Here is a 26,815-nt window from a genome sequence, read left to right as displayed (position 1 = left end):
GAGTCCTGGCACTCATCAGTGAGAGATCCTGACAGGCCACCTAGAGCTGCCGACTGTCCTGACCAGGCAGCTGTGGGCAGAGGGGAATCCCTGATCCCTGAGGAGATGGCGCAGGGGCACACAGGTGCTCTCAAAGATGTTAGGCTCCACCCCAAGTCTGTAGTTTAAACCCTGGATGTGGGACAACATAATCCATAAGCTCTCACAGCCTCTGGGATGGGACTGGCTCTGCCCTCTAGGGTCTCTAAGTCTCTGTGTGTGGTTAGGAGACCAGGTGAGTGCTCAGGACAAGGGAGTTCCCACCGGTACTCTGTGGGCAGGAAACCCATCCAGGCAGGGGCCCCTGAGGGGGATAGGGGCCTGAGGTTCAGGACATCTAGGGAGCTACAGGAGACCGCATGGATCCCTCCTATGGCCCTGCCCCCTCCCTCAAGAGAAATACCTGCTCTCCCAGAGGGGGAACAGATCCAGGAATTCTGTCTTACCTTCCCAGTGCCCTAGAGCTGCCAGAACTCTTCCTTGCCTGGCTAGGCTGTGCTGGACAGGCTGGAGGCAGGACCAGGAGCCTGCTCAGTCTAGTTTCACTTTCACTTTTGCTTTCCCCCCCCCCGAAATGACAGAGGAACCAGGAAGAAAGCTGTGACTAGCAGTGTCCTTCACTCCTTAGCCTTAGTGCCTGTTTGCACTGGCTCCTGCTGGCACTACCTGCCACGCAGAGACCCTATCTGTAAGCGCTGCAGCCTGTTTTCCGGCCCCAGGCCTCAGGATGGATGTCTTGGAGACCTCCAAGTTGCTGGATGAAGAGCTATACTCGCGGCAGCTGTGAGGCCCGAGGTGGGGAGGTGAGCGGGGTGGCCTTCTGACTTCTGATCTCCAATCGCCTGCCCTCTTACTTCCCACCCACAGGTATGTGTTGGGCTTGCCAGCCATGCAGAGGATTCAGGGAGCCAAGGTGCTACTGTCAGGCCTGCAGGGCGTGGGGGCTGAGGTGGCCAAAAACCTGGTCCTGATGGGCGTGGGCAGCCTCACTCTTCATGATCCCCACCCTACCTGTTGGTCTGACCTGTCTGCCCAGGTGAGGGTCCTGGGGGGCTATGGGTTTCCAGACCATAGCCCTTGGGGAGAGGGCCCAAGAGAAAACTCCTTGCTAAAGCCAGACTGGGTCTCTCTTTAGTTCTTCCTCTCAGCGCAGGACTTGGGAAGGAGCAGGGCTGAGGCATCTCAAGAACTTCTGGCTAAGCTCAATGGAGCTGTTCAGGTGTGCATCCACACAGGTGACATCACCGAGGACCTGCTGCTGGACTTCCAGGTGCCCTCCCAGCCCTACTCTCCAGGCCAGCCCAGTGTCCCCCTCCAGCCTTTAGCAGCAGGGTGGGCTTGAAGTGGTTCTGGCCCTGCTGATCATGAGGTCCACCCAGGTGGTGGTGCTGACTGCCTCGGAGCTACAGGAGCAGCTGAAGGTGGGCACCATCTGCCATAAACACGGAGTCTGCTTTTTGGTGGCTGACACCCGAGGCCTCGTGGGGTGAGATGGCTTACCTAGCCTGCCACATCACAGGCAGCAACTGGTCCCAGTGCTGTCCCCAGCTCCAGGCTTGCTCCAGATCCCCTCCACCCAACCTCAGGCCTGTCCCGGCATCCCCTCTTGATCATACAGTCCCCAGTCCCATTTGTGTGCTTCCTCTACCCCAGCCTCCAGACTTGATCCAGTAAATCCTTCAAGCCTCTCCCAGCATTCTTTTCCCGATTCCTCTGGGCTTGCCCTAGTGTACGTCACCCTTCACCACAAATGTGGCAGTTAACAACTGAGCCATCTCAGTGACCCCTCCCACCCCACCACAGGCAGTTGTTCTGTGACTTTGGTGAGGACTTCACTGTGCAGGACCCTACAGAGGCAGAACCCTTGGTGGCTGCCATCCAGCACATCTCCCAGGTGGGTGCTAATGTGGGGGGTGCTCACCTACTAAGGAGGGGCTGCCAGAGCCTGTGGAAAGCAGGGACAGGCAGCCCTGAGCAAGCCACCTCTTATCCAGGGCTCCCCTGGCATTCTCACTCTGAGAGAAGAGGCTGATGCCCACCGCTTCAACAATGGGGATTTGGTGACTTTCTCAGGCATTGAGGGCATGGTGGAGCTCAACGGCTGTGCTCCTCGGCCTCTCCACGTGCAGAGTTAAGTCAACCCCACTCCAACTCCAGGCTCAGTGCCCAGGTCCCCACTGGGGGTGGACACAGCCTGGTCCTTGGAGATAAGTTCTCCCTCCCCCTTCCTCAGGGTGGAGCAACATCAAGAATGTAGATGCAAGACAGGATGGGGTGTGGGGAACTACTCAGGTTCAGAGGGCATACTGACCAGGCTCAATCTCCCCCAGGAGATGGGACCTTGGAGATTGGGGACACAACAACTTTCTCTCATTACTTGCGTGGTGGGGCTGTCACTGAGGTCAAGAGACCCAAGACTGTGAGCCACGTGAGTTCAAGTGCATCTGAGGTTGGGGAGCTTGGGCACCTCGAGGGACCCACAGTGTTCTGGACATGAATGTGAACCGAGTGCCCCCTGCAGGAGCCCCTGGACACAGCCCTGTTTCAGCCCCGTGTTGTGGCCCAGAGTCCCCAGGAAGTTCACCGTGCCCACTGCCTGCATCAGGCCTTCCATGCACTGCACAAGTTTCAGCAGCTCCGTGGCCGCCCTCCTAAGCCCTGGGATCCTGTGAGTGGCCCCGATGCCCCTCCCTCCAGCCTCTGTCTTAACGGGGCCTCACCTACCAGGAGGCAACACTGACTGTCTTACAGATCCAAGACTGAATCCAGAAGCAGTTCCCCGCTCATATAAAGGAGATGGTACACAGTATCTGTAGACCAGAGGCTGGGTCCATGAAAGGGCCAAGCACAAAGCCTGGGGACCCATGCTACTCCTAACCCCTAAGATCTGGCCTGGAAGGTGCCTCCAGGTTGGGGAAGCCTCCAGGGCCATTGTCTGCCACCGGGCATCCACTAGTGGGACCCTCCCACTCAGGCTTCTGCTTCCTCTTCTGTGGAACAGGGTGGATGGCTGCCTGAAGGTTCCAAATGGGGAGTGGAGCTCAAGCTGGGGCTGCTTTACCGACGGAGTTCTACCCGATAGGTTGATGCAGAGATGGTGGTGGACCTAGCCCAGGCCCTGGAATCACTGAAGGGGACAGAAGGAGAGCCTTTGGAAGAGCAGCTGGATAAGGCTCTGGTGCGGAGAGTTGCCCTGAGCAGTGCTGGTGGCTTGAGCCCCATGGCAGCTGTGCTGGGTGCAGTGGCTGCTCAGGAAGTGCTGAAGGTGGGTACAGGTAGAGGCAGGGCGGGGCTGGGTAGGGTGCAGAGGTCGGTGTGGGTGCCACAGGGTGCCCAACACCAGATAGTGACCCTGGGGGTTTCACCAACCTGGGTGCAGCCCTCAGCCAGGATCTGAGGGGATTAGGAGGTGGGAAGAGTCCCCAGACTGAAGTGCTGACTTCTAGGCAGTCTCCAAGAAGTTTATGCCCCTGGACCAGTGGCTGTACTTTGATGCCCTTGATTGCCTTCCAGAAGATGAGGAGCCCTTTCCCAATCCTGAGGACTATGCACCGGTGAGAACCTGGGGTAGGGGTGCAAGCCTTATCCAAACTCAGGACTGGGGGGAAAGAGGAAGCACGGTCCCGAGATCCTGACCTGGAAAACTGGGTGCAGGAGGGAGATGCAGCACAGGCCAGTGGCCATCACTGACCCCTGTCTGTGTCCCCTAGAGAGACTGCCGCTATGACGGGCAAATTGCAGTGTTTGGGGCTGGTTTTCAGGAGAAGCTGAGCCACCAGCGCTACCTCCTGGTGAGCTATGTCGTGAGGTTGGGAGTATGTGGAAGGGCAAGTCCTGGCCCTCTGGCTAAGGTTGCTCCTGCTGGCAGGTGGGTGCTGGCGCTATCGGCTGTGAGCTGCTCAAAGGCTTTGCCCTAGTGGGCCTGGGTGCTGGCGGCAGTGGGGGCGTGACTGTTGCTGACATGGACCATGTGGAGCGCTCCAACCTCAGCCGGCAGTTTCTCTTCAGGCCTCAGGACTTTGGTGTGAGTGCTGACCTAGCCCCACACCCGTGTCCTGGACTGTCCTCCCACAATGCGCCCCTTCCCCCACCCAACGTCTTCCTGCTTTCTTCTCAGAAGCCAAAGGCGGAGGTGGCTGCAGAGGCCGCTCGCCGCCTGAACTCAGACTTGCAGGTGACCCCGCTCACCTACCAGCTGGATCTTACTACAGAGCACATCTATGGGGACAACTTCTTCTCCAGTGTGGATGGCGTGGCTGCTGCACTGGACAGTTTCCAGGCCCGTGAGTGCTCAAGCCTAGAACTCACCCTTTGTCTGAGGCTGTGCCAGCCCCACTTCTGACCCTCTGCCCCCTTCGCCAGGGCGCTATGTGGCTGCTCGCTGCACCCACTATCTGAAGCCACTACTGGAGGCGGGCACAAAGGGCACCTTGGGCAGTGCTTGTGTGTTCATACCACACGTGACTGAGGACTACAGAGCCCCCGCCTCCGCTGCAGCTTCTGAGGATGCCTCCTACCCTGTCTGCACCGTGCGGCACTTCCCCAGCACAACCGAGCACACCTTGCAGGTGAGAAGAACCCCAGAGACTCCTACCCACCTGGCTCAGTCCTCAGCTGCAGACCCCTTTGCCAACCGGCACCTCATGGTTCCTCCCTCCCCTCACAGTGGGCCCGGGATGAGTTTGAAGGACTTTTCCATCTGTCTGCCGAGACCGTCAACTGCCACCAACAGTAAGACCGCCAACAAGGGTGAATGGGAGTCCAGGCTCCCTAACACCAAGAGGCTTAGGGCTTAGCCTCAGACCTTCTTCTCTGTCCGCAGGGCACTCACGTCTCTGGCACACTTGGATGAGTCACAGGTGCTGACCGTGCAGCAGGTGGTGCTGGGTGTCCTGAGACAGCGTCCACAGACCTGGCGAGACTGCGTGCTTTGGGCCCTTGGCCAGTGGCAACTCTGCTTCCATTATGGCATCACACAGCTGCTGAGCCGCTTCCCACCCGACAAAGTGGGTGGCTAGGGGTCAGGAGGCTGAGGGCTCAGGGTGGCCCGACTGAGCCCAGCAGCCTCCATTTCCCTAGGTGCTAGAGAATGGAACTCTTTTCTGGTCGGGTCCCAAACAGTGTCCCCGGCCCTTGGAGTTTGACGCCAGCCAAGTGAGTGGAGTCCCTTGGCGGCCCTGAGATGGGAATATGGCCCCTCAGAGCGGAGGTGGGCACCTCTATATTTTGTAGAGATGCACAGATGCTGAGAGGGAGAGAGCCATGTTTGTGCACATGTGGGTGTCCAAATGGGAGGCAGAAGCAGGCACTCAAAACAGATCCACAAATGGGCGGTGACCCCCACCCCATGCACCCACACAAGCTCGCTCAAGCCCATGCAGCCACCCATGCTCTTGGTCTCATTGCAGGACACACATCTCCTCTACGTGCTGGCGGCTGCCAACCTGTATGCCCAGATGCATGGGCTGCCTGGCTCACGGGACCAGACTGCGCTCAGGCGACTGCTGAAGTTGCTGCCATTGCCTGACTCCCAGGACTTAGCCCCCATTTTTTCTAGTGACCTGGAGCTGGCTTCGGCTTATGCTGAGTTTGGTGAGGTCCCTGACCCTGGCCCCCCGTGCTGTCACCCAAAGGCCTGACCCTCCTCAGCCTGTGCTGCAGAAAGAAGACAGGGTCTGGGGGCCCTGAAGCCAACTCAATACCTCTCAGGCCCTCTGACCTTGCTTCTCTGTAGCCTTGGGTTCCTCTGGCCCCTCAGTAGGTCCTCTCCCTGCTGCCTACCCCACCCCCACCCCACCCCCATTCCTTTGGCAGACTCTCAGCCAAAGAAAACAAAAACAAAAAACAAACAAAAAAACACAAACCGTGGAAGCAACTAGCTGTGGCCCCCAGATGAGAACAGAGTCACATAGGTGTGCATGGGCGCACACACACACACATACACACACACAAGTGAGGGCTGGGGCTGCTAGACAGGAGACTGCACCATCCATCAAGGGGTCTCCCTGAAAGTGGTAAGTGATAGGCTTGGCAGGGACCAAGGATAGGCAGCAGGCTCCAGAGGAGCGCAGGACATGGGGACTAAGGACTGCCCCAACACCCCCTTCTCCTGACAGGCCCTGAGCAGTCGAAGCAACTTCATGAAGCCCTGGAAATCTGGACTGTGGGCCCTCCCCTGGAACCCTTGACATTTGAGAAGGTGGGAGCCCAAGTGGGGGTGAAGGGCCGGGCTAGAGAGGTTGTTGGGGAAGGTCAAGAGCTAAGAAGGTAGCTTTGAAGCCCCTTGGCCTGAGTTTTCCTCCCAGAAGGACCCCAGAAGCAGCTCAGCTTCCCCGAGCCTCAGCCTCCTTATCTGTTAAGTGGGGAGATATGAGCATCCACCCCACCGAATTGTGTGAAGAGCTGTGCAGTGGCACAGGGTCGGCCGAGGTGAGGGGCACTGGGACAATGCTAATACTACTGTGCCTTGGGCCTCACAGGACAATGATTTCCATGTGGATTTTGTGGCGGCAGCGGCGAGCCTGCGAGCTCAGAATTATGGGATCCCACCAGCCGACCGCACCAAGGTACCCTGCCCCTTGGGGCTCAGGCCTGGAGGTGGGGGTCAAACCCTAGCCTTATGCCTTGGGCCCAGACCAAATCTCCTGTCCTTGGCAGACCAAGCGAATTGTGGGCCAGATTACCCCAGCCATTGCCACTACTACGGCAGCTGTGGCTGGCCTGGTGGGCCTGGAGCTGTATAAGGTGGTGGGCAGCCCACGGCCCCGCAGTGCCTTTCGCCACAGCTACCTGAACCTGGCTGAAAACTACTTTAGCCGCTGGGTACCTCACGCCCCAGCCATCCAGAAGGTGAGCCCTTGACACCCCACCCATACCAGACCTGAGTTTTCCCTGCACCTACCCAAACAGGCCCTACTTCAGCTTCAGGCTCTCATCAGGACCCAGACTCTGGGGGAGTCATCAAGACTCCCTCCAGTCGCCTCCCTGCTGCAAAGCCAGGCTGGGACCTGTCAGACACAGGAAGCAGCCGTCAGCCACCCCCACCCCCCAACAGTCAGGGTCTGGGGGAGCTGCAGCTTTAACTCATTAGTGGAGCCAGACATCCCCCGCAGTTCCCTCCTTCCCAGAAGTGCCCCTGAGGGGGAGAGGGGACTAGGGCCCTAGCCCCAAACAGAGCCTAATATCGGCCTGCAAAGCATGGGGATCCTGGCCCGCCCCCTCGACCTGAGTTAAAGGGCACTGAGCTCACCACCACAGGTGTGGGGTGTGCAGCCCTGTGGGGATGTGTGCATTCATGTCACAGGTGTGAGTGCACACTGGTCTGGGCATCCCTGGCCCTGTGGTGTGTGGGCATGGAGGGAGCATGCTTGCACATCTGTGTGCCAGATGGGACTGCAGGGCTCTTTCACAATGTGGGCTTGCGTGTGTGTGCATGTGAGTACACATGTGGGCTTGTGTACATGTGTGTTCCTTCAAGTGTAGGGCTATGAATGCCCCTGGCTGTGTGCCCAGGCTCTGCAATAGTTGGCATTTCCTTAGGGCAGAGGAGAGGGTACAGAGAGAATTCCCTCACCAGGGGAGAGGGGAGAGGTCATGGGCCAGCACTGGGCTTTTGCTGAGCAGCCCTGGGGTCCCTCAGGGCACAGCACACAGAGCCCCTTTGTGAGGGGCCCCTCCTCTAGCTAGAACACAAGCTGCCTTTGTCCATGGAGGAGGGGGAGGGGAAGGGTCCCCCATCTCACCTCTGGCCTCGTCTCAGCTTGACCCCACTGTGTTTTCTGGGGAGCTGGCAGAACTCCTCCTGTCTTGGTGCCTGGCTGCCTGCCACCCTTATGCCCTCAGCTCTGGGTACCAGAACCCCAAGACTCCAGAAATAAGGAAGGAACAAAGGGACAGGAAGAGGAGTCCTCTGTGGACTGTGTTCCTGCTAGAGTCACTGTGCCTCTTGCCATGTGTCCATGAGTAGTCCAAGGCCCTGGTGGTAAAGGATTAGGGGACAGGATTTACCCCACCCCCAGCATCCAGCCTTGCATTTGAGGAACAAGCAGTTTTATCAGAGACTGCAGCAGCCCTGCTCCCGCTTCCTCAGGAAGCATTGCTCCCCCCAACAACACACACACACACACACACACACACACACACAAACACACACACACACACACACACACACACACACACACACGACTGTGTGATGGATCGCCTGTTTCCCTCTGTGGGGGCCCCGTAGCCCCATTTCCTGTGCTGGCCCCAGCATGGGCGGGGAGGGTGTTGAGATTCTGGGCCCAGATCCCACCTTCCACCCCCACCCACTGGCTTCTCCTTCCTGCCTCTAGTCCAGCTCCTCCCCTAGGAAAGGGGCCATAAGCTATTGGTAACTGGGGTAGGGGGAGGGTGTGTGTGTAAGAAGCTTCTCACTCCTCCCCACTACCGCCCCCCAGTTCCATCACTGGAAGTGGACCTGTTGGGACCGCCTGGAAGTGCCTGCTGGGCAGCCCGAGAGGACCCTGGAGTCACTGCTGGCCCATGTCCAGGTGTGCCCCATTCCTGCCCTTCCCCCAGGCCTGGCCCAGCCTGGCCCAGCTGGCACCTAACCTGTCTCTCTCTAGAAACTAAATGGGCTGAGGGTGAGGATGCTGCTGCACGGGAAGGCCCTACTCTACTCGGCAGGATGGTCTCCTGAAAAGCAGGACCAGCACCTGTCCCGCAGGTGAGCCCACACCTGGCTTTAACCTCATTCTGTCCCTGGAGGTTGGAGGTGGGGGACAAGCAGCCTTTCCTCTTCCCAATCCCATTTGGGCCCCTCACACCTTCCTGAAGTTTTCTTTTGCCAAATGGAGCCAGCAAATGGGCTGGGGGCGGGGTGAGGGCCAAGAGCCTGAGGAGGGGCCTCTAGGAGCTGCCTGCTTGGCCAGCCCCACCAGCTCACGCCCTGCTCAGCTCCCCTTTCACGGCCCACTCCCAGAGGACTCACAGCTTCCTGCCTCCTGCCCACCCCGCCAGCCGCTCTTAAAATAGTTTCAGATGTTTCCTGTCTTGGGCTGCTCCTGCTCCTGGCTTGGGCTCCTTATGGCCCGCCAACACCCTATAGTCCATGCCAGGACACTCTCTGCCTGCCACTGCTCACCTACCCAATCTCCCCACCCCTCTTCCCCCCATGCCACCAGGGTGACGGATCTGGTGCTGGAGGTGACACGCCAGGTGCCTAAGCCTGGGCAGCGGGTGCTGGTATTGGAGCTCAGCTATGAGGGTGAGAAGGAGGACGTTACCTTCCCACCCTTGCACTACAAGCTGTGACAAGGTAGCAGCCCCACCACCCAGTTCTGTTGAGCCATGCATCCCAAGCCTACAGTAGGCGCTTAATAAATGCTTGTTGAAGGAAGGTGTAAGTGGACAGGATGGATGATGGAACACGGGGCAGACACATGGGGTGTGACATGGACATGACAGGGACCCCTGCAGGGAGGGAAAAGGCTCTTTAGATTCGCCTGCCTGAGTTGTGCCTTGCAGGACTGAGGCTGCCTCCTGGAGCCTCAGGGGTATGGAACCAGGACAGTGCAGAGAAAGGCCTTTATTGTCCCAGGCTGGAGGGCAGGGTCAGAGGTAGCTGACAACATCATTGCAGATGATGGGCTGGCGACTGCGGCAACTCATGAGGGCTGCAAAGCGTGAGACATCTGCAGGCAGTTCGGGTTCCGGGCGAGGTGGGCATGACAGTCGCTTTCCTGCCACTGCTGCCCGGCGTGCCCTGGCCAGCTGGCGCCGCAGCTGCTCAGAGAGGCCAAGCAGGAACTGGGGGGGCCGAGCACGGGCACGGGGCCCACCCCCATTGTCCCCCTCACCTGCTGCCTCGGGCAGCTCCATCCAGTTGTGCACCAAGTCAGCAAAACAGTTGTCTCCCAGCACCAGGGGCTGGCGACTACGACCTCTGCTAAGTAGGGCTGCTGTCCAGTCCTCAGCTTCCAGCCCCTGCCAGTGCTCCAGGCAGGCGTCTGGGGTGGACTTGGGCCGTGGTCGGTGGGCAGGTGGTACACTGGCCGCAGGAGCTCTGCCAGGCAGGGGGATGCCACTGGCTGAGAGGCGCTGTCTACGGGGGGGCCATGCTGAGGGTGCTGGATGCTGGAGTACAGGCAGCTCTTCCTCTCTCCATGTGCTGCCTGACACCTCTGAGAAGCCAGAGTCCCAGTCTAGGGCATGCTCCCTGGGGCCTCCCAAGGCTGCACCCCTGTCTTCTGTCACCACAGCTTCTTCCTCCTCTTCCTCCACACCACAGGCTGAGTCCTCTTCCAAGGCATCTGAGGCCCTGAGCCGGTGCTTGAGCCGCATGCCTGGGCCAGGTTTGGGGGGTTCTGGAAGGGGGCCAGGCATTGGGGGTGAGTCTGTGTCCCGGCCACACAGCTGTGGAAGAAGAGAGGGCAGAAGTCGAAGGAGCAGTGCTTGTCACCCCTGTCTGCCTGGTCAGGCCAATTCCAAAACAGAAGGCCCAGGAGGGCTGGATTGGCCTGCAGGCCTAGGCAGCAAAGCCTCTAGTGGGCACAGGGCCGGCATGGGGCGCTGGCACACGAAGCTCGTGTGGCTCCCATCGGCCGACCTGGTGGCAGTCCGGCAGGCTGCAGCACGCAGCACCGGGCAAGTCGGTACCCGCCACCAGGGCGGGAGGCAGGGTTGCGGGCCTGCATTGGGAAATAAGTCCTGCTCAGGGCTGGGGGGGGCATCCTGTGACTCTTGAGGGATTCAGCTCCCCAAAGCCCGCAGCGTCTTTCAGAGAAGAATAGAGCACCTGCCAGGTGGGGTATAGAGGACAGAGGTACAGGCCAGCCTGGAATAGGGGGCATCCATAGCAGCGCCACACGTCTTTAGTCCCTCACAGCCCCCTGCTCCGCCCCACAAGAAGTTTCTCCCACCAACTTCCTCCGCCGCGCCGGCAGCACGGCCAGCTGGGCGGCTGTTACTTGATGCCCAGCACAGCTTCCAACCGTCCGAAACCCGACGCGGGCCATCTGGGTCATCTGCGTCGCCCCGCCCCCATCCTGTCTTGGATGGGCACTCGGGAGAGCCCCCCACCCGAGTGCCGTTCGGGCAGGAAGGCAGCCGAGCACCCCACACACGTCCTCACAAGCCACACCCGCTCCCAAGCCTCACCAGTTCCCAGCGGAGCTGGCCCAGGAAACTGTCAAGCCGAGCACTGTGCATGCCCGTTCCGGAGCCCCCGCCAGGCCTGCCAGTTCCTCTTCGAACTCCAGCCAGAGGGATGCGGAGAGGGCCCCGCGGGCCGTCCAGCGGCGCCCTTACCCTCCGCCTGGCTCCGCGGCTCCTCCCTCTCCCTAGCTCCCGCCGTCGCTGCCGCCCCAACATCTGGCAGCCCCGGCCCCGCCCCTAGCGCCGCAGCCAATGGGGCTGGGGCGGGGCTGATGTGGCCCCGCCCCCCGGACTCTGCCGGGTGGGTGAGCCGGACACCCACTACCAACTCCACAGCAGCTCTGGGGGGAGGGGCGGGACTATAGCTGGAAGCTGGGCCGCGTCCGGCCCCTGACTACCCGGGCCGTTGAGCTGACTCCGGGTTCGCTGCATGACCCAGGACAAGTCGCTGCCTTGCGGTAGCCTCAGCTTCCCCATTTTTCCCAGGATAGAGTTGTGGTCCCTCCCGCGCGGGTTCCCCGGCTGCGCCCTTGGGCGGGCAGAGCGCTCCCAATCGTCGGATTCGGCACTGATGTGGCCCACTCGCGGTTCGACCCACTGAATCCGCTCCTGTAGCCGGCCTTGACAGTCCCTGGAAGTCATGGGAGGGGTCCGGTCCCTCAGAGGACTCCGGGAACGCCGAACCTCTTTGCAGCACCGGGGAGGAGCCTCGGCCAAGGCCCAGACCCCGCCCTAACTGCCCCTCATCTCGGCCTAGCTAAGCAGGGCTGCCCTCTAGTGGGCAGCGCCTGGTTAGCTGCGATTCCCGCGGCGACACTCCCATCCCCTCTGCCCCAGACCACATGCGGGCTGAGTACAAGGGGCTACGGCGGGGCTCTCTGACCCACCTTCCCTGAGCCCGCTCCATAGTCGGAGGCTAGGTTCAAGGACACAGACTAACTGGAGACAAACTAGACAAGTCTGTAGACAGAAAAATACCAGGGAATGAGGGCAACGGGCCAGGTTGGGAGAGGGGACTCTCAGAGGAGGTGGCATTCTGTATGGGATCTGGATGAGCCATCAAGGGGAGATCAAGAAGAGGGGCATTCTAGGTGGTGGGATCAGCCAGTTACAGGCCCTGAGAGGACAGGAGCTAGACAGGACATAACATAAAGAAGACTTAGATATCTCTGATGGTGGTAGTTGGGGGAGTGAAGAGGTCAGCAAAACCAGGCTCCTAGCAGTCTTAGAAAGGAATAAGGGGTTTTGTTCTTGGTGTGATGGGGAGCAATGGGGGCTTTTGAGCATCACCTGGGCTGCAAAGAAAGGGGTCCCTTGGGGGAATGTTTTGGAATTAAAAATCAAGCCTTGCTGATGCATGAGTATGGGAAGAGAAAGAGAAGCATGAAGCATGACTCCTAGATTTCTGGCCTGAACAACTGATTGGATGGAATGGCCATGAATCAATCCAAGCAAGACTGGAGAAGAGTGGGCTTGGAGACGAAAATCAAATGATCATTTGTGGACATGTGACCCTTAAGATGCCTGTTAGGCATCTAAGAGGAGATGCGGGGTCAGCCACTGGGTGTGTGACTCTGCTGCCTGGGAGAGAGATCAGGACTGAAGCTTTGGATCTGGGAGGCAAAGTGAGTGGATGGTATTTTTTTTTTTTTTCCAAAAGAGAAGTCATTAATTAAGCAATGCTTTTATTTTTGTTTTCACATATATTTTTTGAATTTTATTTATTTTTTTATACAGCAGGTTCTTATTAGTTATCTACTTTATACATATTAGTGTATATGTATCAATCCCAATTTCCCAATTCATCCCATCCCCCCACCCCCACCCCACCACTTTCCCCCCCTTGGTGTCCATATGTTTGTTCTCTACCTCTGTGTCTCCATTTCTGCCCCGCAAACTGGTTCATCTGTACCATTTTTCTAGGTTCCCCATATATGTGTTAATATACGATATTTGTTTTTCTCTTTCTGACTTACTTCACTCCGTATGAGAGTCTCTAGATCCATCCATGTCTCTACAAATGACCCAAATTCATTTCTTTTTATGGCTGAGTAGTATTCCATTGTATGTATGTACCACGTCATCTTTATCCATTCATCTGTCGATGGGCATTTAGGTTGCTTCCATGACCTGGCTATTGTAAATGGTGCTGCAATGAACATTGGGGTGCATGTGTCTTTTTGAATTATGGTTTTCTCTGGGTATATGCCCAGTAGTGGGATTGCTGGGTCATACGGTAATTCTATTTTTAGTTTTTTAAGGAACCTTCATACTGTTGTCCATAGTGGCTGAATCAATTTACATTCCCACCAACAGTGCAAGAGGGTTCCCTTTTCTCCACACCCTCTCCAGCATTTGTTGTTCGTAGATTTTTCTGATGATGCCCATTCTAACTGGTGTGAGCTGATACCTCATTGTAGTTTTGATTTGCATTTCTCTAATAATTAGTGATGTTGAGCAGCTTTTCATGTGCTTCTTGCCCATCTGTATGTCTTCTTTGGAGAAATGTCTATTTAGGTCTTCTGCCAATATTTTGATTGGGTTGTTTGTTTTTTTAATATTGAGCTGCATGAGCTGTTTATACATTTTGGAGATTAATCCTTTGTCCATTGATTCGTTTGCAAGTATTTTCTCCCATTCTGAGGGTTGTCTTTTCGTCTTGTTTGTAGTTTCCTTTGCTTTCCAAAAGCTTTGAAGTTTCATTAGGTCCCATTTGTTTATTTTTGTTTGTATTTCCATTACTCTAGGAGGTGGATGAAAAAAGATCTTGCTGTGATTTATGTCAAAGAGTGTTCTTCCTATGTTTTCCTCTGAGAGTTTTATAGTGTCCAGTCTTACATTTATGTCTCTAATCCATTTTGAGTTTATTTTTGTGTATGGTGTTAGGGAGTGTTCTAATTTCATTCTTTTACATGTACCTGTCCAGTTTTCCCAGCATCACTTATTAAAGTGATTGTCTTTTCTCCATTGTATATCCTTGCCTCCTTTGTGATAAATTAGTTGACCATAGGTGCGTGGGTTTATTTCTGGGCTTTCTATCCTGTTCCATTGATCTATACTTCTGTTTTTGTGCCAGTACCATATTGTCTTGATTACTGTAGCTTTGTAGTATAGTCTGAAGTCAGGGAGTCTGATTCCTCCAGCTCCGTTTTTTTCCCTCAAGACTGCTTTGGCTATTCGGGGTCTTTTGTGTCTCATACAAATTTTTAAGATTTTTTTGTTCTAGTTCTGTAAAAAATGCCACTGGTAATTTGATAGGGATTGCATTGAATCTGTAGATTGCTTTGGGTAGTATAGTCATTTTCACAACATTGATTCTTCCAATCCAAGAACATGGTATATCTCCCCATCTGTTTGTGTCATCTTTGATTTCTTTCATCAGTGTCTTATAGTTTTCTGAGTACAGGATTTTACCTCCTTAGGTAGGTTTATTCCTAGGTATTTTATTCTTTTTGTTGCAGTGGTGAATGGGATTGTTTCCTTAATTTCTCTTTCTGATCTTTCATTGTTAGTGTATAGGAATGCAAGAGATCTCTGTGCATTAATTTTGTATCCTGCAACTTTACCAAATTCATTGATCAGCTGATTCACCGATCAGTTTTCTGGTGGCATCTTTAGGATTCTCTATGTATAGTATCATGTCATCTGCAAACAGTGACAGTTTTACTTCTTCTTTTCCAATTTGTATTCCTTTTGTTTCTTTTTCTTGTCTGATTGCCATGGCTAGGACTTCCAAAACTATGTTGAATAATAGTGGTGTGAGTGGACATCCTTGTCTTGTTCCTGATCTTAGAGGAAATGCTTTCAGTTTTTCACCATTGAGAATGATGTTTGCTGTGGGTCTGTCGTATATGGCCTTTATTATGTTGAGGTACGTTCCCTCTACGCCCACCTTCTGGAGAGTTTTTATCATAAATGGGTGTTGAATTTTGTCAAAAGGTTTTTCTGCATCTATTGAGATGATCATATGGTTTTTCTTCTTCAATTTGTTAATATGGTGTATCACATTGATTGATTTGCATATATTGAAGAACGCTTGCATCCCTGGGATAAATCCCACTTGATCATAGTGTATGATCCTTTTAATGTGTTGTTGGATTCTGTTTGCTAGTATTTTGTTGAGGATTTTTGCATCTATATTCATCAGTGATATTGGTCTATAATTTTCTTTTTTTGTAGTATCTTTGTCTGGTTTTGGTATCAGGGTAATGGTGGCCTTGTAGAATGAGTTTGGGAGTGTTCCTTCCTCTGCAATTTTTTGGAAGAGTTTGAGAAGGATGGGTGTTGGCTCTTTAAATGTTTGATAGAATTCACCTGTGAAGCCATCTGGTCCTGGACTTTTGTTTGTTGGAAGATTTTTAATCACAGTTTCAATTTCATTACTTGTGATTTGTCTGTTCATATTTTCTATTTCTTCTTGGTTCAGTCTTGGAAGGTTATACCTTTCTAAGAATTTGTCCATTTCTTCCAGGTTGTCCATTTTATTGGCATAGAGTTGCTTGTAGTAGTCTCTTAGGATGCTTTGTATTTCTGTAGTTTCCGTTGTAACTTCTCCTTTTTCATTTTTGCTTTTTTTTTTTTTTTTTTTTTGTGGTACGTGGGCCTCTCACTGTTGCGGCCTCTCCTGTTGTGGAGCACAGGCTCCAGATGCGCAGGCTCAGCGGCCATGGCTCACGGGCCCAGCCGCTCCACGGCATGTGAGATCTTCCCAGACTGGGTCACGAACCCGTGTCCCCTGCATCAGCAGGCGGACTCTCAACCACTGTGCCACCAGGGAAGCCCCTCCTTTTTCATTTTTAATTTTATTGATTTGAGTCCTCTCCCTCTTTTTCTTGATGAGTCTGGCTAAAGGTTTATCAATTTTGTTTATCTTCTCAAACAACCAGCTTTTAGTTTTATTGATCTTTGCTATTGTTTTCTTTGTTCCTATTTCATTTATTTCTGCTCTGATCTTTATAATTTCACCGAAATTATAAAGCCTGAAACATTCTTTATTTTAAAATCTATTTTATCTGATATGAGTACTGCTACTCCAGCTCTCTTTTGATTTCCATTTGCATGGAATATCTTTTTCCATCCCCTCACTTTCAGTCTGTATCTGTCCCTAGGTCTGAAGTGGGTCTCTTGCAGACAGCATATATATGGGTCTTGTTTTTGTATCCATTCAGGAAGCCTGTGTCTTTTGGTTGGAGCATTTAATCCATTCACGTTTAAGGTAATTATCGATATGTATGTTCCTATTACCATTTTCTTAGTTGTTTTGGGTTTGTTTTTGTAGGCCCTTTTCTTCTCTTGTGTTTCCCACTAAGAGAAGTTCCTTTAGCATTTGTTGTAGAGCTGGTTTGGTGGTGCTGAATTCTCTTAGTTTTTGCTTGTCTGTAAAGCTTTTGATTTCTCCATCGAATCTGAATGAGATCCTTGCCGGGCAGAGTGCTCTTGGTTGTAGGTTCTTCCCTTTCATCACTTTAAGTATATCATGCCACTCCCTTCTGGCTTGTAGAGTTTCTGCTGAGAAATCAGCTGTTAACCTTATGGGAGTTCCCTTGTATGTTATTGTCGTTTTCTCCTTGCTGCTTTCAATAATTTTTCTTTGTCTTTAATTTTTGTCAATTTGATTACTATGTGTCTCGGCATGTTTCTCCTTGGGTTTATCCTGCCTGGGACTCTCTGAGCTTCCTGGACGTGGGTTGCTATTTCCTTTCCCACGTTAGGGAAGTTTTCGGCTGTAATCTCTTCAAATATTTTCTCTGGCCCTTTCTCTGTCTCTTCTCCTTCTGGGACCCCTATAAGGCGAATGTTGTTGCATTTAATGTTGTCGCAGAGGTCTCTTAGGCTGTCTTCATTTCTTCTCATTCTTTTTTCTTTATTCTGTTCCGCAGCAGTGAATTCCACCATTCTGTCTTCCAGGTCACTTATCCGTTCTTCTGCCTCAGTTATTCTGCTATTGATTCCTTTTAGTGTACTTTTCATTTCAGTTATTGTATTGTTCATCTCTGTTTGTTTTTGGTCTTTAATTCTTCTAGGTGTTTGTTCTTTAATTCTTCTAGGTCTTTGTTAAACATTTCTTGCATTTTCTCCATCTTTGCCTCCATTCTTTTTCCGAGGTCCTGGATCATTTTCACTATCATTATTCTGAATTCTTTTTCTGGAAGGTTGCCTATCTCCACTTCATTTAGTTGTTTTTCTGGGGTTTTATCTTGTTCCTTCATCTGGTACAAAGTCCTCTGCCTTTTCATTTTGTCTATTTTTCTGTGAATGTGGTTTTCCTTCCACAGGCTACAGAATTGTAGCTCTTCTTGCTTCTGCTGTCTGCCCTCTGGTGGATGAGGCTATCTAAGAGGCTTGTGCAAGCTTCCTGATGGGAGGCACTAGTGGTGGGTAGAGCTGGGTGTTGCTCTGCTGAGTAGAGCTCAGTGAAACTTTATTCTGCTTGTCTGCTGATAGGTGGGGCTGGGTTCCCTCCCTATTGGTTGTTTGGTCTGAGGTGACTCAGCACTGGAGCCTACCTGGCTCTTTGGTGGGGCTAATGTCGGGCTCTGGGAGGGCTTATACCAAGGAGTACTTCCCAGAACTTCTTCTGCCAGTGTCCTTGTCCCCATGATGAGCCACAGCCACCCGCTGCCTCTGCAGGAGACCCTCCAACACTAGCAGGTAGGTCTGGTTCAGTCTCCTATGGGGTCACTGCTCCTTCCCCTGAGTCCCAATGCTCATACTACTTTGTGTGTGCCCTCCAAGAGTGGAGTCTCTGTTTCCCCCAGTCCTGCCGAAGTCCTGCAATCAAATCCCTCTAGCCTTCAAAGTCTGATTCTCTAGGAATTCCTCCTCCTGTTGCCGGACCCCCAGGTCGGGAAGCCGGACGTGGGGCTCAGAACCTTCACTCCAGTGGGCGGACTCCTGTGGTATAAGTGTTCTCCCATTTGTGAGTCACCCACCCCGAAGTTATGGGATTTGATTTTACTGTGATTGCGCCCCTCGTACCATCTCACTGTGGCTTCTCCTTTGTCTTTGGATGTGGGGTATCTTTTTTGGTGAGTTCCAGTGTCTTCCTGTTGATGACTGTTCAGCAGCTAATTGTGACTCTGATGCTCTCACAAGAGGGAGTGAGTGCACGTCCTTCAACTCCGCCATCTTGAACCAATCTGAGTGGATGGTGTTTAAGGCCATGTGCCTGGATGTGAGGCGGAAGGTGGACAGAGGATGGCAGCAGTCAGGACTGAGCCCTGGAACACTCCACTGGGTGGAGGTAGGGACGATGAAGCAGAACCAGCAAAGGAACTGAGCAGGAGCAGCCAGAGAGGTGGGAGGAAGCTGAGAGAGTGTGGGCACTTAGGAGCCAAGGGGAGCAAGCATCAAATGCTGCCGAGGCGGTAAGAGTAGAGAATAAACTGCAGTTTGAAGGTCTCTGAGGACCCCAACAAGGGCATTTTTATGGAGAGAGGGACAAGCTCAACTATAGTGGGTAGAAAAGAGAGTGAGAGGTGAAGAACTGGAGAGGGCATGTGTAGACAACCTTTTAAACATTGACATATAATGTAAATAAAATGAACAGACAACTCTCAAAGGTACAGCACTATAAATGTTAAAATCTGTAGACACCTGTGCAACTGTCACCCAGATCAAGATATAGAATATCACCAGCCACTCCAGGAAGCCACTTTTTGCCCCCTCCAATTGATACCCCCAAAAGTAACCACCATTTTTATTTGTCACCAAGGATACCTTTTGTTTGTTTAATGTACACAGGTTTTGAGAGATTTTGTTGATGGTTGGGCTCAGGTTTTATAGGCAGATAATGTTCTTTCTTTTTTTTTCTTTTTTTTGTTTGGCTGTGTTGGGTCTTCATTGCTGCAGTGAGCGGGGGCTACTCTTTGTTGCAGTGCACAGGATTTGCAGTGGCTTCTCTTGTTGTGGAGCATGGGCTCTAGGCGCACGGGCTTCAGTAGTTGTGGCACGCAGGCTCAGTAGGTGTGGCTCATGGGCTCTAGAGCGCAGGCTCAGTAGTTGTGGTGCACGGGCTTAGTTGTTCTGTGGCATGTGGGATCTTCCCAGACCAGGGATCGAACCTGTGTCTCCTGCATTGTCAGGTGGATTCTTAACTGCTGCACGACCAGGGAAGTCCCTAGGCAGATAATGTTCTAATGGGAGTGGGCAGCTGGAGTTCAGACTCTGTGGGGTAGCAGGTCCTGGGCCCAGTTTTCCTGGGTTCTGTGCTTGCTCTGTCTCCAAGGACTGCATGACCAAGACTTCCTTGAGCCTCAGTTTCCCTATCTGAAGCTTGATCCTTCTCCCCTCACATCTCCTTTGAATTCTAGTAATAAATAGGGGAATTCATTGGGAGCAGTGAAAAAAAATGGAGTTTTCCAGGCCTCTTGATGGCTGTAGAGTCTAGAGCTCAGTCACTAGGGATGGGCAGGGCTAGAATCTTGGAGGCCCAGCTTTGTTTGAGCAACTGACCTGGCAACGGGGTGGGCCTGACAAACACTTCTGGCTTTCTGTAGTCTCCTCTGCTGTCTGTATCTTCAGGCCACTATGGTGCTGCTCAGGCCCCTGGTGCTTCTTCTTGCTCTGGTTGTCTCTGGTGAGGAGCTGGTGGGTGGGGGAACTCCAGTTCTCACCCCCTGACTCCACAGTGGAGTCTTGATCCCTCTCAGATAAGCTACCATGGAGGACAGGGGGTGGGGGGAGCCAGGAAATGGCAAAGATCTGTATCCCTGACCCTCATTCCTTCTCTTGGCTGCTTCCTCGACCAAGTTCTCACTCCCAGTCTGTGAAATGAGCTGACCCATGGTTGGATGTGGGGGACAAGGAAGGATTTTGGCTGCTTGTTTCCAGGATGTGGCCAGGCCCTAAGGCAGAAAGGAGGGACTCTGATTGTGTATATGGTTCCATGAGAATGGGCGCCTCCAGCCTGAATCATCTCTTCCTCACAGACCTCCACTCCCTGCCCTGGTTCATAAATGTCTCTGAGAGCCAGGGACCTGGCACCATCCTTCAGTCTTTCTCCTTCAACTGCTCTTCACACACACCCACCCTGGAGTTGCTCCATGTGCAGCCACCCACCACCTTCTTCAACCCACCTAGCCTAACTAGATGGCAGGGGATCTATGTGGGCAAGGTAGGGTCATGGGCACAACTGGGGACCATGGGGGAACAAGGACAGACCCTAAATTCACAAAGCCAGAGGTGGCATAGGGGGATGGAGATCCTAGGCCCCACAGGGCACTGCCTCCTGCCACAGATGACCTTGAGCAGCTCGGCCCGGCTGGATGCCCTGACAGTGAACCACTATGAACTGCAGCTGCGGTTCACATGTGGCAACCATGTGATGGAGGGGCCACTGTCTGTGGATGTGCAGCGGGACCCTGGCCATATCCAGTGTGCTGGTCGATTTGCCAGCCCAGGTGAGGCCAGGGACAGCAGGCAGGGGGTGTGGGCAGGCATGACCTGAACAGAACCCCCCCATGACCTCCCCTCTGGCCAGCTGGGGAAATCATTCAGGTGCCAGAAACTGTCAAACCTGGGGCCCGGCTGTACACTCTGCTGCTCCCAGGCCAGGGAGCCCAGGTGAGCCCTGCACATGGGCAGTGGTGGTGGTGGGGGGTAGGATGGAGGGTCAGGGGGAGATGCGGAGACCAAGCCCAGCCCCTGCCTGGACAAGCATAGCCTGCAGAAGGATTCTTTAGTCTACAGCTGAGCCTCAGCAATGATGCATGTTTTTGGAGAGAGCCACTGAGGGCTGCCCACCCCCAATGACTATGGCTGTTCCCATAGGGACATCTCAGGGGCTGAGTTCTTCTTTAAATTCTTCTGAATTCTTCATGAAATTTCTGTATCATGAAATTTCTGTATCAGATTTCCAAAAGAAATCTAGATTAAAAACAAAATAATTAGTTTAAAAGCAGAGAGGATTGAGGATCAGGGCCCGGGGGAGCCCAGGCTAGAGTGGCAGTGGCAGGGTATGGGAGAGTTGAGAGTGGGCAGCTACCTGCTGGGTTGTTGGGGGACTTTGACAGGGATGCTTGGGGCACTGAGGGTTGGGGAAGGGGCCTCCAGCATCTCTGTCCTGTCAGATGAGCATCACCAGTGCCCAGGATCCGCCATACTTCCCTGGACCTTTCTCTATCAATGGGCAGGGTTGGCTGCAGGCGCCATCCCAGGGCCTCAAAGGCCAGGCTCAAAAGGTGAGCATGACTTGGGACCTGGAGATATCCATGAATTGGGCATAAAATGGGCAGAGCCACTACCTCCTGGAAGTTTGTTTGTTCCTGACCTCCTCAATCATGCTGCCTTTTCCAGACATAGCCCATACCTGTACCTGCTGCCCCATGCTGGCTGTACTCCCACCTTGGCCTGGTTCTGTGCTGGGCTCTGGAGTTCTAGAAAGAAGAGGGATCCCTGGCTCCAGGAGCCCATGGTGCCCCTTATAGAAAGGAGAAAGTTCTGAGCAGTCACACAGGAAGTGAAAGCTCTGGGTACAGTGCCTAGTGTAGTCTGGAGGAGGTTAGAGAAGTTCCTTCTTTAAAACTTCCACGTCTTATTGACTGACTCTTAGCAACTCTAAGATGATAATTCACATTGTGAATGATTCATATATTACTCTTTTGGGGGCTGTATGCATCCTAAGAGAAGGACTTATGACCCAGAAGAGTGAGACACAAAGGAATATCTGTCAGCAGAGTGACAGGTCATAGGGAGGAGTGAGTGTCGGGGTTCCTTGCGGAGGTCCTGAGGTGGCGCTGCCTATTTGAAGGGACGACTGGGCACAGATATACAGGTAGACACACACCGTGGTTCCCTTCTTGTTTTGTGTGCACCGCAGGTCTTCCAGCTTCAGATCCTGGTGAACTTTGGACAAGGCCGAAGCTGCTGTGGGATGCTGACAGTGAAAGTTTTGCCTGCTCCCTCCAGCCAGGTCTCCTTCCTGTAAGGTTCCCCTACCCTGGGAACAGTGGGGAAGGCAGGACCTAGCCCCAGGGAATTAGGAGTAGGGTTAAGGTGTGGGGCTGCTTGAGCATCCCCAGCTGGCTCCTGTACCAGGGAAGACCCAGGGGAGGGGTCCGCAGACCCCGCCGGGGTGGCGGGAGAAAGTAGGAGCCAGTGCCCCCATTTTGGTCCAGGCAGCAAGCCCAGAATATCACCATCCCGGAGAACCTGGTCCCCGGAAGTAAGGTGGTTCAGGTCCAGGCCCGGGGCTTCGATGTGCGCTACGAGATCCTCTCCCCAGTGCCCTGCCGGCTCTTCTCCATCGGACGCGGTGAGGGGCACGGAGGGCGGGTAAGGGGATGCCTCTGCAGCTGGTCTAGAAGCGACCCGCACTACCTCATCGCTCTGTTGAGTAAACGAGCCTGGTGCCGAGGCAGAAACTGGGGCGAGGTCGCGTTTGGGGGCCCGAAGTTAGAAGCGAGCCTTGGAGGAGGCGGCCAAGTGGTCAGTCTCTGCGCCCTCCCCCGCCAGCGGATCCGTGGGAGGGTGGGAACTGGACTGAGCTGGGGGCAGGGCCGAACTCTGCGTCCCCCGCCCTCCCAACCCGCCCAGTCGACGGAGTGGTCCGGACAACGTCGCCCCTGGAGCTGGCGCAAGCCCCAGACGCCGCGGTCACTAGGCTGCGGGTGAAGGCCTTTGAGCGTCTCCAGCCGTGGGCCAGCGCCGAGCTTGATTTCAAGGTGGACGTGCAGTCGGTCAACCGCTGGCCCCCGCGCTGCACACCAGCGCTGCTGGCGTGAGTATATGGGAGCCTTACCTTGGCTATTGGGTAGAGCCATGGTTCGCCGCCCAGCCCCAGCTCCCGCCCTGCCGCCCTGCCCTCTGCTCCCAGGACTCAAATCCCCGAGACCACGCCTGTGGGCACCGTGCTGAATACCTTCACTTGCACTGACCCGGACTCTCCTGGCTCCACCCTGGACTACCAGCTACTGTTCCACAGCCCTGCTGGCGCAGCCAGCCTCTGCCTTCAAGACAGAGTCCTGGAGGTGCCCAGTCCCCGATCCCAGACCCATGTGCAGAGTGCTTGAACAGGAAGTGGGGGTGGGCCAATGGTCTGCGGGAGCAGAGACCATGAGGGTGAAGGAGATGGTGGTGGAGCCAACCTGCTTTACAGTCTGGAAAACGGAGGGTCAGGGTAGGCTATCTGTGAGTAACCTGGCCTGAGGCAGCCCAGTGTGGCTCAAGGCTCTCCCAGGCCTTGGCTGGGCATCACCCTCTGGCCCCTCTGACTAGGTGAATGCCACACTGGACTGTGACACTCCTGGCGCCTGCTTTCATCATGCAGCTTCCATCCTGGTGCTTGATGGTGGTCAGCCTCTGATGACCAGTGAGTGACCATGCCCAGGCCTGGACATTCAGGACCGGGTTCTTCTATACCCTTCTTCCTATTCTCAGGATGGGGTCATCTCTCCTCCCTCAGAAACCAATAGGGCAGGGTTGTCTCCACCAAAGACCCCTGGCAGAGGCACATTTCTCCTCGCTGAGACCCCTTGGCAGGGGAGGGCTATTGTCCTTCCTCCTTCCAGAGCCTCTACCTCCTTAAGCCGCCAGGGCAGGGCTGGGCAACCCAGGCCAGCTCCCTGACTGCCAAATGGCTTCCAGCTGAGGTGCCAGTACTGGTGATGGTAACACCTGTCAACGAGTTCGCCCCAGCCTGTGTCCCACGCACATTCCGGGTTCGTGAGGATGCAGGGCCCCACGCTCTTCTGGGCTCTGTGGTGGGCAAGGACATGGATTACCCGCACGACAGCATTGAGTACTCCACCCCTGGCGGGTCTGCCACTTTTGCTGTGGACCGTCTCAGCGGTACTCCCACCCCAGGGCTGGGATGGAGGGGTGAAGCCAGAGTGGACTCTGCAAGCTGAGGCACTGGCCACCCCTTCTAGGGGAGGTTCGCCTCCTGGGGCCTTTGGACTATGAGCTGCAGAAGTTCCACAGGCTCACTGTCCTGCTGACTGACCATAGCCAAGACCAGGACCCCACCTGCCACCGCTCAGGCTCTTGCACAATTACCATTGAGGTGGAGGTAATTGAGCCCCGAAGCCTTGGAAAGAATTGGAAAGAGTTCATATCTCCCTCTGGCCTTCTGCTTTTGCACTGTCTCAGGTTCCTCCACTGGTTGGCTGGAGAGGGGTGGGGTCTCACTGTGGAAAGCTTTGGAACCTGTTGCCTGATACCAAGGTTCTGGCTGTGGTGGGAGGAGGCTGAGGGGCTGGCCTGGGGGTTTGGGAGTGGGTGATCTGACTACCTGCCTGCAGGATGTGAACGACCATGCCCCCGAGTGTGAGCCCCCATTTCAGGAGCTCACCGTCCACACTCACCTGGGCCGCAGCATGGAGGTGACCAGGGTGTCATGTCGGGTGCCCCAAGAGCCACAGCGCCTGGCTTTCTCCTACAGCATTGTGGGAGGTGAGGGCCAAGGGGACCACTGGGCTGTGGGGGAGAGGCAGGCCAGCAATGGTCCCCTTCTTCTGCCACTCTGTTTTCAGGGAATAGTTGGAGCCAATTCAGTCTGCAAGGAGCTGTCCTGGTGCTCAACGACCTCATGTTGGGGCCCTCCTGGCCAGAGCAGCCCCATACTTATGAGCTATTGATCCGTGTGGCCGATGCAGGTCCCTCCACCCCCCACCTCAGCACCACAGCCACTGTCATTGTGCATCTAGTTCCCTGGAGGGCCAGCACAGTGGCCACCAGCACCCACAGAGCCACAGTGAGGGGGGTCCTCAGGCCCTTGGTGGGTGGGAAGAAAGGATCTTGGAGGATGCAGGGACCTAGTTTTCCAGGTGGAACGATGGGGGAAGGCATTTTGGAGGGAACTGCTGAGTGCAAAGAGCCTGGCAATACAGAAGAGAAATCTGGGGTGCGGGGTGGCCCAGCCCTTGGAGGGCTTTGAAGGCTGGATGATCAGGGCATTTTGGTAGGGCAGTAGTGAAGCTGTGGCCCCATTTCAGGTGACTTCAATGATGACACCTCTGCTTGTGACAGACACGGAGGCTTTCTGGCAGCCGGAGCCCTGGTTTGTGGTGGTGCTGACAGTGACCAGTGCCCTTCTCCTCTTGGCTCTGGGCTGGCTCCTCAGCAGGCTCCTGTGGGGGTAGGGTTGCTATCCCTGTACTGACTGCCTCCCCCCAGCCCACTGGGGGGCTGGATCGCAGATGGATCGCATCTGTGATAGCTGGTTTTACCCAAGATTGCCCAAGTTGATGAGCAGACAAACTGATATTCGGGACTGCTCTCCTTCCAGTGGTCATCAGGTTAGAGGCAGAGATACACTGGGAGAAAGTTGTCTCCATTGCTGGCAGAACCCAGTCCTGGAATGAGATGAGGCCCAGGGCTTTAGAATCTGAGTCTGTCATGCATTGGGCATTTATCCCTATTTCTGACCCCTGCCCTCCATTTGAAACCTGACCTTCCCCTTAGACTCTGAGTTTCTTGTGAGCACAGGACTGAACCCAGGGGTAGGTGGGAGTAACAATGTGGGCACTGCATACAGACATAGGCTATCCCCAATAAAAGGGGCAGATGAATGGTGCTGGTTTCTGGAGCCAGCAGGTCTGCTGCTCTCACTGCTTGGTCCCTCCTCCTGGCATTTTAGGTTGGCCCAGGTGCTACAGGTACCAAGCAAACCAACCCAGGCTCTACTGCTGAACAGGTAAGCCTCCTTTGCATACCTCTATGCCTGGAAGTACATCTCTTAAACTCAGGCTGGGGCCCAGAGCCCTATCCTGTACTCCAGCTCCTACTCTGTCCCAGTATCCAGGGAACTGAGGGGTCCGTTGAGGGGTTCATGGAGGCACCGAGGATGGAGACACCCCAGGCACCCAGCAGTGTCATGAGCCTGGTATGTCAACCTACCATCCTGTGCAGTGGGCATTGAGGCTGCTGCAGAGTGCTCCCCTGCCAAGCCTGCCCCTTTTCCCATGGATGGCTGTTTCTGTGGGAGGGCCCATACCAGCACCATCAGCATGGAGGAGGCAGGTGGGCTCCTGACCCTTCTGGGGGCAGGCCTCCACCTGCTCCCCATGGGCAGGGTTCAACTCATTGCACCCTCTCATTCTTCACCTCAGCAGCATTTTGATGGCAGAGCACAGGACCCCCGTGAGTCCCCCTCTTTCCAAACCATTCTCTACTTGGGCCCACTTTCTTTCCATACCCCATTTCAGTATCTCTGCCTCCCACCAGGCATCCTATCTACTGTTTCCCTGAATGGGGTCTCTTCTCACCCCCACTCACCCCTCAGCCAGTGTTTGCCAAACACCTGGCGAACGTGATCTGGTTCCTGCCCATGGGGGAAAGGGGGAAAGGTGGTGAGGGAAGAGGCCCCCAAATGCTCCGCTGTCACCGTGAATTATAGCAGAGTAATCTGGCACTGGGCTTAGGGGAGCTGGTGTCCAGTTTTGGGGAATCATGGATGCTTCCTGTGCATTTGAGCCAGACCTCAAAGGATGTGCTGAGAAAGGAGGGAGGGGACAAGCTGGATCAAGCAGAAGGGAGGGGGTCACACCAAGGGTCCTGGAATACCTTTCCCTGTCCTTAGGGGATGGAGGTAGTTCTGCTGAAGCCAGCAGTACCCTCCCTGTCCCCTGACCATCTGAGCTTAGGTACAGGCAGAGATTACCTGTTCAACACGCACACAGGAGCCCGGCGCTGGCTCTGA

The 26,815-nt window shown here is 54.5% G+C and overlaps 3 protein-coding genes across 3 annotated transcripts; 2 read left to right on the top strand and 1 right to left on the bottom strand.

The window, feature by feature from the left end:
• Positions 1 to 632: 632 nt before the first annotated feature.
• On the top strand, positions 633 to 9,401 carry UBA7 (ubiquitin like modifier activating enzyme 7). Its single transcript, XM_082664774.1, has 24 exons — positions 633 to 822; positions 907 to 1,075; positions 1,175 to 1,309; positions 1,419 to 1,525; positions 1,843 to 1,933; positions 2,034 to 2,169; positions 2,370 to 2,467; positions 2,561 to 2,707; positions 3,122 to 3,304; positions 3,486 to 3,593; positions 3,750 to 3,830; positions 3,908 to 4,063; positions 4,157 to 4,322; positions 4,402 to 4,607; positions 4,706 to 4,770; positions 4,862 to 5,045; positions 5,119 to 5,193; positions 5,448 to 5,631; positions 6,156 to 6,238; positions 6,519 to 6,605; positions 6,697 to 6,888; positions 8,478 to 8,570; positions 8,646 to 8,746; positions 9,204 to 9,401. Exons 1-24 carry the CDS (start codon positions 767 to 769, stop codon positions 9,331 to 9,333), a joined length of 3,033 nt encoding a protein of 1,010 aa, XP_082520900.1. The 5' UTR covers positions 633 to 766; the 3' UTR covers positions 9,334 to 9,401.
• Positions 9,402 to 9,632: 231 nt separating this feature from the next.
• INKA1 (inka box actin regulator 1) lies at positions 9,633 to 11,399 on the bottom strand. The gene is made up of 2 exons (XM_082664741.1): positions 11,179 to 11,399; positions 9,633 to 10,434 (listed from the first exon to the last, which is right to left on the bottom strand). Exons 1-2 carry the CDS (start codon positions 11,389 to 11,391, stop codon positions 9,634 to 9,636), a joined length of 1,014 nt encoding a protein of 337 aa, XP_082520867.1. The 5' UTR covers positions 11,392 to 11,399; the 3' UTR covers position 9,633.
• Positions 11,400 to 19,704: 8,305 nt separating this feature from the next.
• Positions 19,705 to 26,815, top strand: CDHR4 (cadherin related family member 4; the record flags this gene model as incomplete). Its single annotated transcript, XM_082664352.1, has 19 exons — positions 19,705 to 19,753; positions 20,106 to 20,290; positions 20,414 to 20,576; positions 20,657 to 20,739; positions 21,246 to 21,356; positions 21,995 to 22,098; positions 22,293 to 22,429; positions 22,711 to 22,894; positions 22,991 to 23,144; positions 23,392 to 23,485; positions 23,761 to 23,964; positions 24,045 to 24,184; positions 24,417 to 24,567; positions 24,648 to 24,868; positions 25,110 to 25,252; positions 25,754 to 25,810; positions 25,912 to 25,999; positions 26,229 to 26,256; positions 26,760 to 26,815. 19 exons carry the CDS (start codon positions 19,705 to 19,707, stop codon positions 26,813 to 26,815), a joined length of 2,352 nt encoding a protein of 783 aa, XP_082520478.1.

This window comes from Grampus griseus (assembly GCF_964374135.1).
Source record: "Grampus griseus genome assembly, chromosome: 10".
Classification (NCBI taxonomy): Eukaryota; Metazoa; Chordata; class Mammalia; order Artiodactyla; family Delphinidae; genus Grampus; species Grampus griseus.
This window is presented reverse-complemented; position numbering and strand designations above follow the sequence as displayed.

Bases quoted from the DNA above. Each gene is read 5' to 3' on its own strand.
- UBA7 (XM_082664774.1), top strand. From the start codon at position 767: ATGGATGTCTTGGAGACCTCCAAGTTGCTGGATGAAGAGCTATACTCG. The intron at 1,934-2,033 runs GTGGGTGCTAAT...CCTCTTATCCAG, and splicing joins CCATCCAGCACATCTCCCAG to GGCTCCCCTGGCATTCTCAC. The intron at 2,708-3,121 runs GTGAGTGGCCCC...TCTACCCGATAG, and splicing joins CTCCTAAGCCCTGGGATCCT to GTTGATGCAGAGATGGTGGT.
- INKA1 (XM_082664741.1), bottom strand. From the start codon at position 11,391: ATGTTGGGGCGGCAGCGACGGCGGGAGCTAGGGAGAGGGAGGAGCCGC. The intron at 10,435-11,178 runs GTGAGGCTTGGG...CTTCTTCCACAG, and splicing joins GCCAGCTCCGCTGGGAACTG to CTGTGTGGCCGGGACACAGA.